The sequence below is a fragment of the Leucoraja erinacea genome, chromosome 27 (assembly GCF_028641065.1).
Source record: "Leucoraja erinacea ecotype New England chromosome 27, Leri_hhj_1, whole genome shotgun sequence".
NCBI classification, from domain to species: Eukaryota; Metazoa; Chordata; class Chondrichthyes; order Rajiformes; family Rajidae; genus Leucoraja; species Leucoraja erinaceus.
In genome coordinates, this window is record NC_073403.1 from 1024477 (window position 1) to 1043457 (window position 18981).

Consider the following 18981-nt stretch of genomic DNA (forward strand, 5'->3'; position numbering starts at 1 on the left):
TTCTCCACAGATGCTGCCTGACCCGCTGAGTTACTCCAGCACTCTGTGTCTATTCTTTCTTGGTTTAGTCTTGATTATATTCAGTGTTGGTCACGATGACAGGGATTGAATGGTCTGCAGCTAATTTACGCTTTGCATAATCACATTGAGTCTGGTTATAAGTTGCATTGTATCATTCCTGCTCCTTGCTCCTCGGCTGCAGACTGTCACCAGCTTACAGCGTGGGTGGCAGACCCGGGCAGCGACCTTCAGCGGGGGAGCCAGCTTGACCCACGGTCGCTAGAGAGCGGGGCCGCTGGGCGCGCGTGTGTGTGTGTGTGTGGCGCTGCGGACCAACAGCGGGGCCGTTAAAGGGCACCAAGCCCGCCCTCTGCCCTGGCACTGCCAAGACCAGCCCCCTTCCCCAATTAACCTGCCCACTGGCTGTGTTTTCATGCACCTTTGGTTATGGATAAATGCGATACATATAGAGAGAGCCTGCGGCCTGCATTTGGCAGCGGGACATCAACGCCAGGCGGGGCGGAGCGGAGCGGAGGGGAGCTCGGGTGGCCAGCTGGTGTTAGGACTTGAGAGACGGGATGCTGCTGGACTTCCTCATCACCAGCCGGAGCTCGATGTCGGGGAGGCCGGCCCGCTGGCCGTTGCAGCTGCCCTCGTCCGTCGCTGCCAGGTGCAGGTCGAAGCGCAGCGATGCCGACTTCTTGCGGAGGTGCGGGTTGTCTTTGAAGAAGGAACACTCCCACTCCTTGATCACCTCGTCCACTCTCTCCGTCCTGAAACCACCACACGCATCGTCAGCAGAGACGTACAGTACATTACACTCGCAGAGTCACACAGTGTAGAAACAGCCCAACTTGCCCGCACCAACCAACATAGAAACATAGAAATCAGGTGCAGGAGTAGGCCATTCGGCCCTTCGAGCCTGCACCGCCATTCAATATGATCATGGCTGATCATCCAACTCAGTATCCCATACCTGCCTTCTCTCCATACCCCTTGATCCCCTTAGCCACAAGGGCCACATCTAACTCCCTCTTAAATATAGCCAATGAACTGGCCTCAACTACCCTCTGTGGCAGAGAGTTCCAGAGATTCACCACTCTCTGTGTGAAAAAAGTTCTTCTCATCTCGGTTTTAAAGGATTTCCCCCTTATCCTTAAGCTGTGACCCCTTGTCCTGGACTTCCCCAACATCGGGAACATGTCCCAGCTACATGTCCCACCTGTCTGTATTTGGCCCATATCCCTCTAAATCTGTCCTATCCATGTATCTGTCTAATTGTTTCTTAAATGTTGTGATAGTCCCAGCCTCAACCACTTCCTCCATACACCCACCACCCTCTGTGTGGAAAAGGTTACCTCAGATAAAATCTTTGACCCTTCACCTTAAACCTATGCCATCTGGTCCACGATTCCCCTAATCTGGGAAAGAGACTCTACCTGATCTATTCCTCTCATGATTTTATACACCTCTACAAGATCACCCCTCATCCTCCAGCGCTGCAAGGAATTGAGTCCCAGTCGACTCAACCTCTCCCTACAGCTCAGACCCTCGAGTCCTGGCAACATCCTTCTTTGTACCCACTTTAACAAAACCATCTTTCCAATAACATAGAAAATAGGTGCAGGAGTAGGCCATTCAGCCCTTTGAGCCAGCACCGCCATTCAATATGATCATGGCCTATCTAGAATCAGTACCAGGTTCCTGTCTTTTCCCCATATCCCTCGATTCCTTTAGCCAAAAGAGCTATATCTAACTCTCTCTTGAAAACATCCAGTGAATTGGCCTCCACTGCCCCCTGTGGCAGAGAATTCCACAGATTCACAACTCTCTGGGTGAAAACATTTTTCCTCATCTCAGTCCTAAATGGCTTACCCCTTATTCTTAAAGTGTGGCCCCTGGTTCTGGACTCCCCCAACATGGGGAACATTTTTCCTGCATTTAGCCTGTCCAATCTCCTTAATAATTTTATATGTTTCTATAGGATCCCCTCTCATCCTTCCAAATTCCAAATAACATGGTGCCCAGAACTGAACACATTAGTTTGAATGCAGTCTCACCAACATCTTATACAACTGCAACATGACCTCCCAACTGGTGTATACTAAGTAGTCGGGCAGTGATGGAATGAATGAAAGTGAGTGGCACTGTCAAACTTTGCTCATTTAGTGTTAACCACATAACCATATAACAATTACAGCACGGAAACAGGCCATCTCGGCCCTACAAGTCCGTGCCGAACAACTTTTTTTCCCTTAGTCCCACCTGCCTGCACTCATACCATAACCCTCCATTCCCTTCTCATCCATATGCCTATCCAATTTATTTTTAAATGATACCAACGAACCTGCCTCCACCACTTCCACTGGAAGCTCATTCCACACCGCTACCACTCTCTGAGTAAAGAAGTTCCCCCTCATGTTACCCCTAAACTTCTGTCCCTTAATTCTGAAATCATGTCCTCTTGTTTGAATCTTCCCTACTCTCAAAAGGAAATGCTGATCCATCATGGGAGACCCCTTCCACCCCTGCAACGGACTGTTCCAGCTGCTACGGTCAGGCAAACGCCTCCGTTGCCATGCGGTGAGAACCGAGAGGTTGAGAAGGAGTTTCTTCCCAGAGGCCACTCGGACTGTAAACGCCTATCTCACCAGGGACTAACTCTACTGAACGTTTTTCCTTCCATTATTTATTATGTCAAAGAATATGTGTGTTATGATTGTGTTTATAATTTGTTTGGTTGTTTGTCTTTTGCACAAAAGTCCGCGAGCATTGCCACTTTCATTTCACTGCACATCTCGTATGTGTATGTGACAAATAAACTTGACTTGACTTGACATCAACTCTGTCTATCCCTCTCATCATTTTAAAGACCTCTATCAAGTCACCCCTTAACCTTCTGCGCTCCAGAGAATAAAGACCTAACTTATTCAACCTTTCTCTGTAACTTAGTTGTTGAAACCCAGGCAACATTCTAGTAAATCTCCTCTGTACTCTCTCTATTTTGTTGACATCCTTCCTATAATTGAGCGACCAAAATTGTACACCATACTCCAGATTTGGTCTCACCAATGCCTTGTACAATTTTAACATTACATCCCTGCGTTCTATGAGGAATGAAATAAATATTCTTGTACTTACTGAATTTTGCCGCGAGCCTTTGAAGTCTTGGCCACCGAGTTGTGACCATGAATCTCCTGTGTTGTCACCATCTCAACCCTCTGCTCATGATAATCTTCCACTGCAGGAACTGCTGAAGAAAATGTAATCATCTGTGACCACGTCTGTCAATGGTGATGTCCAACTGTGCCCAGACCCCCCTGCCACCAATGTTTATAGGTCATAGGAGCAGAATTAGGCCATTCGGCCCATCGAGTCCACTCCACCATTCGATCACGGTTGATCTATCTTTCCTTGTCAACCCCATCTCCTGCCTTCTCCCCAGACCCTATGACACCCGTACTAATCAAGAACATGTCTATCTCCGCTTTTAAACTATCTAAAGACGGCCTCCACAGCTGCCTTTGGCAATTAATTCCACAGATTCACCATCCTCCGACTAAAGAAATTGCTCCACATCTCCATTGTAAAGGTACGTCCTTTTATTCTGAGGCTGTGGCCTCTGGTCCTAGACTCTCCCACTAGTGGAAACATCCTTGCCACATCCACTCTATCTAGGCCTTTCATAATCAGGTGGGTATCAATGAGACCCCCCTCATCCTTCCAAACTCCATTTACTCCCGTTACTGCAAGTGTTGTGGGCTGGGGCTTGGCCCAAAGTACTGGTTAAGTGGTGGAAGCTTCATCACATCAGCCATCAGGATCCTGATCCACCCTGCACACCCTGAACTATTGTGGACCTTGCATAAGGTTGCACCATCTGCATCAGCTTACACTACAATGGTCTTATACAGACAGCCCCACTACAGCTGACTATTTATTGTATTGTTGTTATGTTTATTGCAAATCAATAGTGGCTGATCTGAGTAATTCTGTTGTGTTAGCCTCCACAGCATTAGATAGATACCAGAAACATGCCTGACATTGAAGAGAGTCCAGGGGCACTGATTCAGTGACTGCAGTGACGATTACTAAGGATAAGGTGTGGTTGGTTCACACCCACGCTGGTTTTGCAAACAGGCCGTCACTGCTGGAGACTCGCCAGTAGCCTCATGAGGAGGTCCAGCCACAACAAGAGCTCCAAGGTCCGGCACACTAATTGGACTTTCCTGCACACGGGTTGTGATTGGTGACGGGGTGTTTGCAAAACCAACGTGGGTGTGAAGGCACCACAAAGGTGCTTGAGAAGCTGGAAGATCTGAAGGTGGATGTCACCTGGACCAGGTGTACAGCACCCCAGGGTTCTGAAAGAGGTAGCTGTGGAGATCGTGGAGGTATTGGTCGTGATCTTTCAAGGATTACTAGAGTGGGGAGTGGCTCTAGAGGACTAGGAATGGTGAATGTAGCGCCACTGTTTAAGAAGGGAGCGAGGCAAAAGAAAGGTTTTACTCACCTGAAGGGAGACACACCTGCGTCTGACGGAAGGAGCTGAGCGATGATGCAGAGCCCACAGCGGCTGCACTGGAGAGTCTGAAATGGAAACCAGTGCAAATGTGGTCAAACTGCACCTACAGCTACGAGCGGATCCTATACAAACATTAAATTCTTAAACATATAAAAATGTTCCCAATGTTGGGGGAGTCCAGAACCAGGGGTCACAGTTTAAGAATAATGGGTCAGCCATTTAGGATTGAGATGAGGAAAAACTTTTTCACCCAGAGAGTTGTGAATCGGTGGAATTCTCTGCCACAGAAGGCAGTGGAGGCCAATTCACTGGATGTTTTCAAGAGAGAGTTAGATACAGATCTTTTGGCTAAAGGAATATGGGGAAAAAGCAGGAACGGGGTACTGATTCTGGATGATCAGCCATGATCATATTGAATGGCTGTGCTACCTTGAATGGCTGACTCCTGCACCTATTGTCCATATAACTATTCTTGTGCAGCAGAGATGGCCTGTAGTCGCTGTGGAACCTCGCAGCGGCAACGGTGAAGCCACGCGGTCGACCCGAGGTCAGCGGTCGATGAGGGCGCGGGGGAATCACCGTGCGGGGGGGGAGGGGGAAGAACAATGGAGGACCCGGCGTGGGGCTACCGTCATGTGGGGGGGGGGAGACGGGGGTGGTGGGGAGAGATCTATGGGGGACCCGGAGTAGGGGAGGTGATGGGGGGGAGGGAACAAAGAAAGAACCGGCAGGGGTACTTTGTAAACATTGGTGTCCACTATTTGTACATGTTGGCGTGCACGCAAAGAATTTCACCGTGCCTTGTTGCATGTGGCAATAAAGTGTTCTATTCCAGGGTCAGGTCTGAAGAAGGGTCTCGACCCAAAATCACCTATTCTTTCACTCCATAGATGCTGCCACATCTGTGGAGAACATGGATAGGTGACGTTTCACAGAGAGTGCTGGAGTAACTCAGCAGGTCAGGCAGCATCTGTGGAGAACATGGATAGGTGACGTTTCACAGAGTGCTGGAGTAACTCAGCGGGTGCAGCAGCATCTATGGAGCTAAGGAAATAGGCAACGTTTCGGGCCGAAACCCGTTCTCCACAGATGCTGCCTGACACACTGAGCTACTCCAGCACTCTGTGAAACGTCACCTATCCATGTTCTCCACAGATGCTACCTGACCCACTGAGTTACTCCAGCACTCTGTGAAACGTCACCTATCCCTGTTCTCCACAGATGCTGCCTGACACACTGAGCTACTCCAGCACTCTGTCCTTGTGTGTATTAACCAGCATCTGCAGTTCCTCGTTCATACAGCAGATCCATCACTTACCTTCCTTCCTCCTTGTCCATGAGGCTGCGGTACCTGCCGATTTCTCCCTCCAATCGCACTTTGGTGTTGACCAACAGTTGGTTTTGCCACACCTGGTGTTCAATGTCTCCCCTGACCTCCTTCAACTCGTGCTCCAGTTGTCCCACCATCTTGGCCAGGCTCCTGCGTTGCAGCTCGTGTCTCCGCACCGATGCCTGCAGGGACTGCTCCAATCCCTTCTGCTGTAAAACAACACCAGCTCCGCTAAAAATCACCACTCCACTCGGCAATGAAACTGGCCTTCCTTACACGCAGCAGCCAAACATTCAGTTCAGTAGGACACAAAATGCTGGAGTAACTCGGAAGGAGTGGGTGACGCTTCGGGTCATCTCGATCCGAAACGTTACCCATTCCATCTCTCCAGAGATGCTGCCTGTCCCGCTGAGTTACTCCAGCATTTGTGTCTATCTTACGTTTAAACCAGCATCTGCCGTTCCTTCCTACACATTCAGTTCAGTTAGTTCATTGTCACGTGTACCAAGGGACAGTGAAAAGGTCATCAGGCCATGTGATAGGAGCAGAATTAGGCCATTCGGCCCATCTTGTCGACTCCACAATTCCATCACGGCTGATCTATCTCTCCCTCCTAACCCCATTCTCCTGCCTTCTCCCCATAACCCCTGACACCCGCACTAATCAAGAATCTTTCTATCTCTGCATTAAAAATATCTATTGACTTTTGGCCTCCACAGCCGACTGTGGCCACGTGTCCCACAGATTCACCACCACAAAGCTTTTGTTGCGTGCCAACCAGCCAGTGGAAAGACAATACATGATTACAATCGAGCCATTCACAGTGTATAGATACATGATAAGGGAATAACGTTCAGTGCAAGGTAAAGCCAGCAAAGTCCGATCAAAGATAGTCCGAGGGTTACAAGGTTAATTCCCGGGATGGCGGGACTGTCATCTGCTGAGAGAATGGAGCAGCTGGCTGGTACACACTGGAGTTTAGAAGGATGAGAGGGGATCTCATTGAAACATACAAGATTGTTAAGGGTTTGGACACACGCTAGAGGCAGGAACATGTTCCCGATGATGGGGGAGTCCAGAACCAGGGGCCACAGTTTAAGAATAAAGGGTAAGCCATTTAGAACGGAGACGTGGAAACAGAGAGTGGTGAATCTCGTGAATGTACAGTCTTTTCCCCCGCAGTTGCGAAAGCAAGAACTAGAGAGCTTAACTGGAGTCTGAGGGGCAACTTTTCACACAGAGGATGGTGGATATATGAAATATATGAGATGCCAGAGGAAGTAGATATGACACGGTACAATAGAACTTTATTTATACCAGGTGGGAAATTGATTTGCTAACAGTCATCAAAATACACAACACAATAAAACCCCACAAAAGAGGAGCCGGGTGGAATAAGAACATTTAAAAGACACCTGGACAGGTACATAGATACATGGAGGGGGAGGTTGGAGAGGAATGTGAGTTAAAAGCAAGCAGATCAGATTTAGCTTTACAGGGGCATCTTGGTTTGCCTGGCCACATTGGGTCCGTGCAGTTTGTCTCCGTGGCTCTATAACCTTACCGGAGGCATCTATTGAGTGAAGGAATTGTGATCCCAGCTACAAAGACAGATGTGTACAGCAATTTGTTCTTTCCCCGCACACACAATTAAAGCATGGAATAATCTCCACCCAACTATAGTTACCCAACCAGATGCAACTACATTTAAAGTAGCTCTTTCTTCCCAATAAACCCTTTCTGGCTCAAGTCCTCCCTTCACCACCTCCAGTGTAAATTCCAATTGGAATATTTTGGAGGACCAAGAAACCAAGAATAGGTGACGTTTTGGGTCGAGACCCTTCTTCAGACTGATGTGGGCATGAGGGGGGGGGGGGGAAGAAAGGAAGAGGCGGAGACTGTAGGCTGTGGGAGAGCTGGGAAGGGGAGGGGAAAGAGGGAGAAAGCAGGGACTACCTGAAATTGGGGAATTTCACCCCTGTGGTATGAACATCGACCTCCAATTTCAGGCAGTCCCTACTTTCCCTCTTTCCCCTCCCCAGCTCCCACAGCCCACTATCTCCTTCTCTTCCTTTTTTCTTCCCCCTCCCCCCCCACCCCCCACCTCCACATCAGCCTGAAGAAGAGTCTCGACCCATTCCATCGCTACATAGATGCTGCCTCACCCGTTGAGTTTCTCCAGCACTTGTGTCCACCTACTGATTATTTGACATTGGTTCATAAATAGATTAGAGATGTGAGTGATTGTTTTAAAATGTTACACACATCTATAATTTCCTGCAGTTTACTGCGCTTTGTGTTACTGTCAGTCTGTGTAAATCCCTGTGTAAACATAGGAAACATTCTTTGAGACTCAACAAGACCGAGCGATGTACGTTGCCCTGAGGCCCCGTCTACAATCAGAGCCCCCAGGTGGTGTTGGGGCTTGAGGTGAGTATGTGTTACTGGGAAGAGGGCCCATCGATCAGGTCCCAGCTGGTGAAATCCAGGACAGGGAACCCATCAGTTCGGTCTCCTAGAGTAGACAGAAAATGCTGGAGTAACTCAGCGGGACAGGCAGCATCTCTGGATAGAAGGAATGGGTGACGTTTCGGGTCGAGACCCTTCTCCTGGTGAGTCGGGGGGGGAAAGGGAAACGAGAGATATGGATGATGATGTAGCAAGATAAATAACAATGAATGAAAGATGTGTAAAAAAGTACCAATGATAAAGAAATCAATCCATTGTTAGCTGTTTGTTGGGTGAAAACAAGACGTTGATGTGGTTGGGTGGTTGGGTGGGGGGGGGGGGGGGGTGGGGTGGGGGGGATAGAGAGAGAGGGAATGCAGAGGTTACTTGAAATTAGAGAAATCAATATTCATACCACAGATGCCCAAGCGAAATACGAGATGCTTTTGGCTCACTCTGACAATGGAGGAGACCTAGGACCCGAAACGTCACCCATTCTTTCTCTCCAGAGACGCTGCCTGTCCCGCTGAGTTACTCCAGCTTTTTGTGTCTATCTTCAGTTTAAATCAGCATCTGCCGTTCCTTCCGACACATTTGGTCCCCTCAGGCAATGCTTTCACCGAGCTCTCCCCTCAGTGCCCCACGCTGGGTGTTCACAAGCAACCCTCCTCCAATAACCAACTCACCTCAATGCAGCCTGGCAACTAGACAACTACTTAGAAGTTACTCTGGAAGTTGATAAACAGGAAAAAAACGTATTGTGATTTAGTCCAATGTCTAAAGATGCTGCCTGACCCACTGAGTTCCTCCAGACACTGTATGTTGCTCAAGGCTACAATATCTGCTGCTCCTGTGCCTCTGTTTAAGGATGTTCCTTGATCTGTGGACTCACACAGTCTCGTTCCCAGGGCTGAGGAATCACGAACCAGGGGACATAGGGTTAAGGTGAAGGGGGAAAGATTTAATAGGAACCCGAGGGGTAACAATTTCAGGTGGTGGGTGTACGGAACGAGCTGCCAGAGAAGGTCATTGAGGCAGGGACTATTGCAATGTTTAAGAAACAATTAGCCAGGTGGATAAGACAGGGCGTAGGAAGGAACTGCAGATGCTGGTATACAAAGAAGAGAGACACAAAGGCAGGCAGCATCTCTGGAGGGAATGAATGGGTGACGTTATGGGCAGGGCAGGACAGGACAGGCTTAGAGGGCTATGGGCCAAACGCGGGCAGGTGGGACTAGTGTGTGTTTTGTTTAAAACAAAAAAGATAATCATTTGTAAGATATAAGAAGATTCTTAGTCATCGATTAATGTCCAAGGGCTAGTGTAGTTGGCCGGTGTTGGCAAGTTCAGTTCAATTCAATTCAACTTTAATGTCATTGCACAAATACGAGTATGGGTACAAGGAAATGCAGTTTAGCGTCAGTCCATAGTATAGTGCAATATAGAAATAAAAATAAAAATACAGAATAATCAAACAATAATCGAACAATGTGGACGGAGAGACTGGAGAAATCTATCGGTGGGACTCCGAGTTCAGCAGTGTGATTGTATTGTTGTAGAAGCTGTTCCTCATCCTACTAGTACGAGACCTGAGGCTCCTGTACCGTCTCCCTGATGGGAGGAGGGCAAACAGTCCATGGTTGACGTGGGAGGGGTCTTTGATGATCTTCCCGGCCCGTCTCAGACACCATTTTCGGTGGAGGGCATCCATGGCAGGGAGCGGGGCACCGATGATGTGCTGAGCGGTTTTCACCACCCGTTGTAGTGCCTTCCTGTCTGCTATGGTGCAACTGCTGTACCATACTGTGAAGCAGGTGGTCAGGATGCTCTCTATGGTGCAGCAGTATGGTACAGCAGTTGCACCGTAGCGGACAGGAAGGCACTACAACGGGTGGTGAAAACCGCGCAGTACATCATCGGTGCCCCGCTCCCTGCCATGGATGCCCTCCACCGAAAACGGTGTCTGAGACAGGCCGGGAAGATCATTAAAGACCCCCTTGTTGGGGTGAAGTGCCCGATCCCCAACACCATCGGACTCGATGACTATGAATCTGTCTGTTTTTGATCAAGAGGAGAAGTTGAGCGTGTAGGTGTTGTACAGCTGGTCAGCTCGCTCACCGGTCAGGACAGCGCAGGCTGTGTGGGAGGTAGACAGAAGTGCTGGAGAAACTCAGCGGGTGCAGCAGCATCTATGGAGCGAAGGAAATAGGCAACGTTGCCTATTTCCTTCGCTCCATGCAAAGAGTTGAACAATCTCCACTATAGGAAATAGGCAACGTTTCGGGCCGAAACCCTTCCAGGTTTCGGCCCGAAACGTTGCCTATTTCCTTTGCTCCATAGATGCTGCTGCACCCGCTGAGTTTCTCCAGAACTTTTGTCTACCTTCGATTTTCCAGCATCTGCAGTTCCTTCTTAAACAGGCTGTGTGGGAAACCACCATCAGACAGCAGGTGTGACAGCTCATTTACTTCTGATCTATGACCAAATGCCTCCTTTTATCTTACAAATGATTTTCTTTTTGTTTTAAACAAAACATTCATTGGGGTGTGTAACTATAATTGAATTGGACCTCTATTGATGAATAACCAGTCTGTCAGCTGCTGATGGGAATTAGGAGACACAGTACAGGGAGTTGGCTGCATTACCTGCCAAGGTGTCAGTCACTGTTGCGTAAGCAATTGGATACATCCATCCATGGAGGTCTGTTTTCACACACCCCCCTGCTATCAGAGACTCCACAGAACGCTGGGCATTGAAACAGGACCAGAGGAGGAGCTTCTCCAACCTGTTCCACCGTCAGCTCCTTGTCACCATGTGTCTGGGATCCATCGGTAGCTGACTTGAAAAGAACATCTACTGCCCTCTGTGGAAACAATTCCAAATTCCCCCCGACGTCAGTTCCGTAAGCCATGTCCCGGCAAGCTGCACGGTGGAAGTGAAGTCAAACTGTAGACGCACACAGTCTCTAGCCCAGAGTAACATAGACAATAGGTGCAGGAGTAGGCCATTCGGCCCTTCGAGCCAGCACCGCCATTCAATGTGATCACAGCTGATCATAATAATAATATATTTTATTTTCATTGCACATGGGTACAACGGGATTTGGTATGCAGCTTCCATCCGATGTCATAACTTAAACAACTAAAATTTAGATACCCAGAGAAACATGATTTATAAAACAAACCAGTAAAAGTTTCTTCCCAGAGGCAATTCGGACTGTAAACGCCTATCTCACCAGGGACTAACTCTACTGAACGTTTTTCCTTCCATTATTTATTATGTAAAAGAATATGTGTGTTATGGCTGTGTTTATAATTTGTTTGGTTGTTTTGTTGTTTGTCTTTTGCACAAAAGTCCGCGAGCATTGCCACTTTCATTTCACTGCACATCTCGTATGTGTATGTGACAAATAAACTTGACTTGACTAAAGTGCAAATCGGTCGGTGCCGGGTTGCTGTGCGACGTGACCATCCGAGGGAGACGGTTCATGGGGGTGGGGGGGGTGGGGGCACTCAGCAGGGACGGTTCGGAGCAGCTATAGCTCTGGGGGTGAAGCTGTTCCTGAATCTGGAGGTGCTGGCGTAGAAGGCCTTGTAACGTCTGCTGGAAGAATCAGTACCCCGTTCCTGCTTTCTCCCCATATCCCTTGAATCTGTTAGCCCTAAGAGCTACAATAACTCTAACTCTCTCTTGAATACACACAGTGAATTAGCCTACACTGCCTTCTGTGGCAGAGAATTCCACAGATCCACAACTGTCTGGGTGAAGAAGTGGTTTGAGGTTTGGATGATCGTCCCACCTGACATGCTCTCCATCCAGGAGACGGCGATATTGGGCGATCTCCATCTCCAGCCTGGTTTTGATGTCCAGGAGCTGTGTGTAGTCTTGGCTCTGCCTCTGCATGTCCATCTGGATCTGGGACAACTCTGCATCCCGATCGCTGAGGATGTCCTCGAGGTTGAGCAGCTGGTCAGCGTACTGCTCCTCCGTATCCTGCAGGTTGGATTCCAGCGATGATTTCACACTCAAGAGCGTGTAGGCGAATCGAGGAGCAGAGGACTTCAGTTCAAGGTGAAGGGGAAAAGATCTAACAGGAGTGGTAACTTTCTCCACACAAAGGGTGGTGGGTGTATGGAACAAACTGCCAGAGGAAGTAGTTGAGGCTGGGACAATCACAACATTTAAGAAACAGTTAGACAGGTACATGGATCGGACGGGTTTGGAGGGATATGGACCAAGCGCAGACATGCGCTACTAGTGTAGCTGGGACATTGTTGGCCGGTGTGGGCAAGTTGGGCCGAAGGGCCTGTTTCCACACTGTATCTATCTATGACTCCAATTAATTGCTGCTAACAGCTGTTGTGGCCATATTTAAGGTGCAGATTATTAATGGCTTCCTGATTAATCCGGGTGTCAAGGGCTATGGGGAGAAGGCAGGCGAATGCGGTTGAGAGGGAAATATAGAACAGCCATGATTGAATGGTGAAATAGACTGGATGGGCCGAATGGCCTAATTCTGCTCCAATCACTTGTGAACCAGACCCACCACAGTGGACAGTGGACCCTTGGCTCGGTAACCCGCCCGGAATAAAGGGGAGGTCATTTAAGACTGAGGTGAGAAAAAACTTTTTCACTCGGAGAGTTGTGAATTTATGGAATTCCCTGCCACAGAGGGCAGTGGAGGCCAAGTCACTGGATGGATTTAAGAGAGAGTTAGATCAGTGGTTCCCAACCTTTAATAGCTCATGGCCCCATTGGGATCTTTTAATTTTTCTGTGCCCCCCCTGACATTATTAGCGGAAAAAAGTACTTCAATATTACAATATCTTCCATAAAAATATCAGTGTCAGTAATATCAGTGTCTATTAATTGCATAAATATTCTCTTTTATTCTATTCCACAAACATCAAAAATACTTCAACTACATAGATTTAAATTTATTAGAACTGAAATTTAGGAGGCAACATGGTGATAGATCTGTGGCCCCCTTCATTGAACCTGTGGCCCCCTAAATCCCCAAATGTTTCTGTGGCCCCCCCCCCGAAATCTTCCATATGGCCCCAGGTTGGGAATCACCGAGTTAGATAGAGCTGTAGGGGCTAGTGGAGTCAAGGGATATGGGGAGAAGGCAGGCACGGGTTATTGATAGGGGACGATCAGCCATGATCACAATGAATGGCGGTGCTGGCTCCTGGAGGCCTTGCAGCATCCTGGGGCTGGGCTGGACCGGGCACCGCTCCAAGTGGCCAAGCACCTGGACCACACGTGGTGGAGCAGAGGCGGACAACACCACGGCTACGCTTGACCAGGCCGATCCTGCAACATCGCCAATGACAACAGACATCCATGGATGTATCCAATTGCTTATGCATTGTGATGCTTGTATGGAACTGGATACACAAGTTAATTTCACTGTACCTTGGGCCTGTTTCTGTGCTGTATCTCTAAACTAGACTAGACTAGACTCGATTACTTTATAAATGCTCCTGTCTGCGCTACTTACCATGCCACCAAACCCCATGTGCTGGCCTCACAGGCCAATGGCCCCAAGGGTGGGATCAAAGCCATTCATAAATATACAGAAAGATCAGCTGTGACCTCAAGCTAGATTGTTCCTTCCACATCTACACCCATTATTCCCACTCTGTCATCAAAGACTGAACACGTCTCCCAGCAGCTTCATCCTTTGCTTCATTTCCATAGAATTTAAGCCGAGCTAACAATCTTTAATGTGGGTCATTATGAATGCTTCAATGACAGCAGACAAACCACACCCAGAGACTTCCTCTATCCTATTTAAGATTCACCTCAGTAAATATATTTGACACACCTGCTCTTCACACTGCCACGTGAACCCTTTCTATTCATCTCAAATTGCTGTAATAACAAATAATAAAAGCTGATATCTGTGCCCTTGTTACAAGAGTAGAATAATATTATTCTGGATAAGAGGCAGTAATGTTGGCATGTTTTGGTTGCAACAAAGAACATGGTGAAGTGAGTCATTTGGCAAGGGCGGTAGGGTCGACGAGAAGTCCCACAGAATCACTCCGCAGCCTGCAGCAATCAACAGCAGTCACCAGTGGGCAGTTCTGGGCACCATATGTCTGAGGAAGGATGTGCTGGCTCTGGAGAGGGTCCAGAGGAGGTTTACAAGAATGATCCCAGGAATTCAGTTAAAGATTTACGAGGATGTTGCCAGGACTAGTAGGTGTGAGCTATAGGGAGAGGTTGAGTAGGCTGGGTCTCTATTCCATGGAGCGCAGGAGGATGAGGGAAGACCTTATAGAGGTGTATAAAATCATGAGAGGAATAGATCGGGTAGATGCACAGAGTTTCTTGCTCAAGAGTGGGGGAATCGAGGACCAGAGGACATAGGCTCAAGGTGAAGGGGAAAAGATTTAATAGGAATCTGAGAGGTAACTTTTTCACACAAAGGGTGGTTGGTGTATGGAACAAGCTGCCAGAGGAGGTAGTTGAGGCTGGGACTATCCCAATGTTTAAGAAACAGTTGGATAGGTACACGGATAGGACAGGTTTTGAGGGATATGGACCAAGCGCAGGCAGGTGGGGGACATTGTTGGCCAGTGTGGGTGAGTTGGGCCGAAGGCTAACTCTTTGAGTGGCCACACCCGCATCTCACCACTGCCATCGGGAATAAGGTACACGAGCCTGAAAACTGTAATGGTCAGGTTCACAAACAGCTTCTTCCCAGCAATGGTCAGGCTCTTGAACACTGCACAACATTGACCTCAGCAACTGTGGATCTAAAATGGAATGTGTTTGGTTGCTCTACTGACTTGACATTTATACACACACACACGCACGCACACACACACACGTGCACACACACACGCAACACTCGCACGCACACTCGCACGCACGCACGCACGCACACACACGTGCACACACACGCACACGCACACACACTATATATAAATATTATGTACAAATATATAAGATAAATAAGACAATATGTAGATATAAATGAAATCCAAAATAAATAAATTATAACATAATATATATATATTACACACATACATAATCTGTGTGTAACAGCGTTGGTAAACATGACAATCAAACACTCTTGACTCAACCGGATGAAACCTCCGCATTCACAATGAGAGGGTGCAAACTCCACAGAGACAGCATCTCTGCTTGCGCAGCCACCGACTCCCCTTGTACCAGGGGGACGAGCGCGCCACTGGCCCTGCCGGGGTAGCGGTCAAGGACGGGGGGGGGGGGGGGTGGTGAGCAGGATGCCCCTGGCCCGCTGCAGCCATGAGGTGAGGCAACGTTAAACACAATCCCCCCCCAGTCTACCCCCCACCCCACAGACCCCCCCCACCCACAGTGTACCCTCCCCTCCCCACAGTGTCCCCCCCCCACCCCCACTGTACCCCAACTCCCACAGTGTATCCCCACCCCCAGTGTACCCCCCCCCACAACCCAGTGTACCCCCCCCCAGTCTACCCCCCACCCCACAGACCCCACCACCCCCACTGTGCCCCCACCCCCGCAGTGTCCCCCCCCACCCCCACAGTACCCCCCCACCCCCACAGACCCCCCCACCCCCACAGACCCCACCACCACAGTGTACCCTCCCACCCCATCTCCACACACCCCACCACAGTGTACCCCATCACAGACCCCACCCCCACCCCCACAGTGTCCCCCCCACCCCCACAATGTCCCCCCCACCCCCACAGACCCCCCCCTGTCCTCACCAGTGCCCGCACGGTGTGGGTCTCCCGCTGGACACTGAGCCACTGGCGCCGGACATCCTCTAGCTCGGCCCGGGCCTTGTGCAGACACCGCTCATCCTCCGCCTCGTCGCCGGCGCCGGACACCTGCACACGGGGCAAGGATGTAGAGTAGAGCGGGGTCGAGTGGTGGGCCCAGCGGCCCGGGGATGGGGGGGATGGAGGAGGAGGAGGGGAGGAGGGAGGGGGGGAAGGAGGAGGGGGGATGGGGGGGGGGAGGAGGAGGAGGGGGGGGGAGGGGGGAGGAGGGGGGGGGAGGGGGGAGGAGGGGGGGGGAGGGGGGGGGAGGAGGGGGGGAGGGGAGGGGAGGGGAGGGGGGGGAGGGGGAGAGGAGAGGGGGGAGGGAGAGGGGGGGGAGGAGGGGGGGGGATGGAGGGGGGGAGGGGGGGGGGGGGGAGGAGGGGGGAGGAGGGGGGGGGGGGGGGGGGAGGAGGGGGGGGGGGGGGGGGAATGGGGGGGGGGGAGGGGGGGGGGGATGGGGGGCGGGGGGGGGGAAGGGGGGGGGGTGTGGGGGAGGAGGGGGGGAGGGGAGGGGGGGGGGAGGGGGGGAGGAGGGGGGGGTGGAGGGGGGGGGGGGGGAGGGAGGGGGTGGAGGAGGGGGGGTGGAGGAGGGGGGAGGGAGGGGGGGATGGAGGGGGGAGGAGGAGGGGGGGAGGAGGAGGGGGGGAGGAGGGGGGGGAGGAGGGGGGGTGAAGGAGGAGGGGGGATGGAGGGGGGGGGAGGGGGGAGGAGGGGGGGGGGGGGGGGGGGGGGGGGGGGGGGGGGGGGGGGGGGGGGGGGGGGGAGAGGGGGGGGGGGGGGGGGAGGGGGGGGAAAAGGGGGGGGATGACCCATGAAGGGTGGTGAGCAGGGGGGGGTGGTGTTCACAGAGTTGGGGGGGGGGGGGAGGGGGGGAGGGAGGGGGTGGAGGAGGGGGGGTGGAGGAGGGGGGGAGGAAGGGGAGGAGGGGGTGGAGGAGGGGGGGGGACGGAGGGAGGAGGGGGGGGAGGAGGGGGGGAGGGGGGGGAGGAGGAGGGGGGGTGGAGGGTTAGGGGGGGAGGGGGGGAGGAGGAGGGGGGGGTGGAGGAGGGGGGGGAGGGAGGGGGGGGGGGGGGGGGGGGGAGGAGGGGGGGGGGGGGGGGGGGGGGAGGGGAGAGGGGAGGGGGAGGGGGGGCGAGGAGAGGAGGAGGAGGGGGGGGGTGGGGGAGGGGGGGGAGGAAGGAGGAGGGGGGGGAGGAGGAGGGGGGGAGGGGGGGGTGGAGGAGGGGGGGGGAGAGGGGGGGTGGGGGAGGGGGGGGAGGAGGGGGGGGGGGGGGGGGGGGGTGAGGGAGAAGGGGGGGGAGGGGGGGGGCGGGAGGGGGGAGGGGGGGGGGGTGGAGGAGGGGGGGAGGGGGGGGAGGAGGGGAGGGGGGGGGGGGGAGGAGGGGGAGGGGGGGGGAGGGGGGGAGGAGGGGGGGGGGGGGGGAGGGGGGGGGGAGGGGGGGGGGGGGGAGGGGGGGAGAGGGGGGGAGGGGGGGGGGGGGAGGAGGGGGGGGAGGAGGGGGGGGAGGGGGGGGGGGAGGAGGGGGAGGGGGGGGGAGGGAGGGGGGGAGGAGGGGGGGGGGGTGGGAGGGGGAGGGGGGGGGGGAGGGGGGGGGAGGGGGAGGGAGGGGGGGGGGGGGAGGGGGAGAAGGAGGGAAGAGGGGGAAGGGGGGGGAGTGGGGGGGGAGGAGAAGACAGGGGGGGGGGGAGGAGGGAGGGAGGGAGGGGTGGAGGGGGGGGAGGGAGGGGGGAGGAGGGGGGGGGGAGGAGGGGGGGGGAGGGGGGAGGGGGGAGGGGGGAGAGGGGGGAGGAGGAGGGGGGGGAGGAGGAGGGGAGGAGGGAGGAGGGGGGGGGGGAGGAGGGGGGGAGGAGGAGGGGAGGGGGGATGGAGGAGGGGGGAGGAGGAGGGGGGGGAGTGGAGGGGGGGGGTGGAGCAGGGGGGAGGAGGAGGAGGGGGGATGGAGCAGGGGGGAGGAGGAGAGGGGGGATGGAGGAGGGGGGGAGGGGGGGGGGGGGGGGGGGGGAGGGGGGGGGGGTGGTGGAGGGGGATGGAAGGGGGGTGTAGATGTGTAGATGGAGCAGGATGAATGGAGCAGGAGATGGAGCAGGTTGGGGCGGCCTCACATTGACACATACCTGGCGGCCTGGACTCTGCAAGATGTGGGCGTTGAGCGGCGGCGGCGGCGACATCTCCATCGCTCTCCTTGTCCCGCTGCCTCTGTCATTGTCCAGCGGCCGCCCCGGGCCGGTGCGGACAGCGGTCGAGGTGGAGATGGAGGTCTCGGCCAGCGGGGGGACGGGGACGGGCGGCCTGGATCTCGCCAACGGCACGGCGGCTCCGCACTGCCCGCGACCCGCCACCCTCAGCCCGCTGCGGGGTAACGATGCACCCGTTAAACCTCCCTCTGTCTCCCTCTGTCCGTCTCCGTCTCTCTGTCTCCCCACTGCCCGGTGTCGGGGGCGCGCCTCCTGTGCACACTCGCCGCAGTGTGAGCTCGCCCGCAAACTGCCCGCAAACCGCATCAACTCAACGCACTCCACACACGCGTAGGGTGACTGTATGGAAACAGCTGCCGGGTGAGATAGTTGAGGCAGGGACCATACGTTAATGTCCCAGCAGCAGAATTCGACCATTCGGCCCATCAAGTCTACACCATTCAATCCTGGCTGTTCTATCTCTGCCTCTTAACCCCATTATTCTGCCTTTCCCCGGGGCAGTTGATGCGGTTTACTTGGTACAGTGAAATTCTTTGTTTGGCTACATGGATAGGACAGGTGTGGAGGGATATGGGCCAAACGCAGGCAGGTGGGACCAGGGCAAGTTGGGTCGAAGGGCCTGTTTCCACGCTGTATCTCTCTATGACTCTAATACGTAAGACATGCAACAAATGTATAAAAGTATTCAATATAGTCCC

At 52.9% G+C, this 18981-nt stretch overlaps 2 protein-coding genes across 2 annotated transcripts; both read right to left on the reverse strand.

Annotated features, from left to right (window-relative positions):
- Positions 1–428: 428 nt before the first annotated feature.
- krt222 (keratin 222) lies at positions 429–18589 on the reverse strand. Its single transcript, XM_055656703.1, has 6 exons — positions 18203–18589; positions 16031–16153; positions 5844–6064; positions 4514–4590; positions 3142–3250; positions 429–773 (listed from the first exon to the last, which is right to left on the reverse strand). The coding sequence occupies exons 1-6, from the start codon at positions 18587–18589 to the stop codon at positions 560–562; spliced, it is 1131 nt and encodes a 376-aa protein (XP_055512678.1). The 3' UTR covers positions 429–559.
- On the reverse strand, positions 11997–12566 carry LOC129710075 (keratin, type I cytoskeletal 20-like). The gene has a single exon (XM_055656778.1). The coding sequence runs from the start codon at positions 12549–12551 to the stop codon at positions 12012–12014; it is 540 nt and encodes a 179-aa protein (XP_055512753.1). The 5' UTR covers positions 12552–12566; the 3' UTR covers positions 11997–12011.
- Positions 18590–18981: the final 392 nt, after the last annotated feature.

Excerpts from the sequence above, each read along its gene's own strand:
- LOC129710075 (XM_055656778.1), bottom strand. The coding sequence starts at position 12,551 with ATGTCTGCGCTTGGTCCATATCCCTCCAAACCCGTCCGATCCATGTAC.
- krt222 (XM_055656703.1), bottom strand. The coding sequence starts at position 18,589 with ATGCGGTTTGCGGGCAGTTTGCGGGCGAGCTCACACTGCGGCGAGTGT. Across the intron at positions 6,065-16,030 it reads CCCACACCGTGCGGGCACTG|CAGAAGGGATTGGAGCAGTC; the intron begins GTGAGGACAGGG and ends GTTGTTTTACAG. Across the intron at positions 774-3,141 it reads AAGGCTCGCGGCAAAATTCA|GACGGAGAGAGTGGACGAGG; the intron begins GTAAGTACAAGA and ends TGGTGGTTTCAG.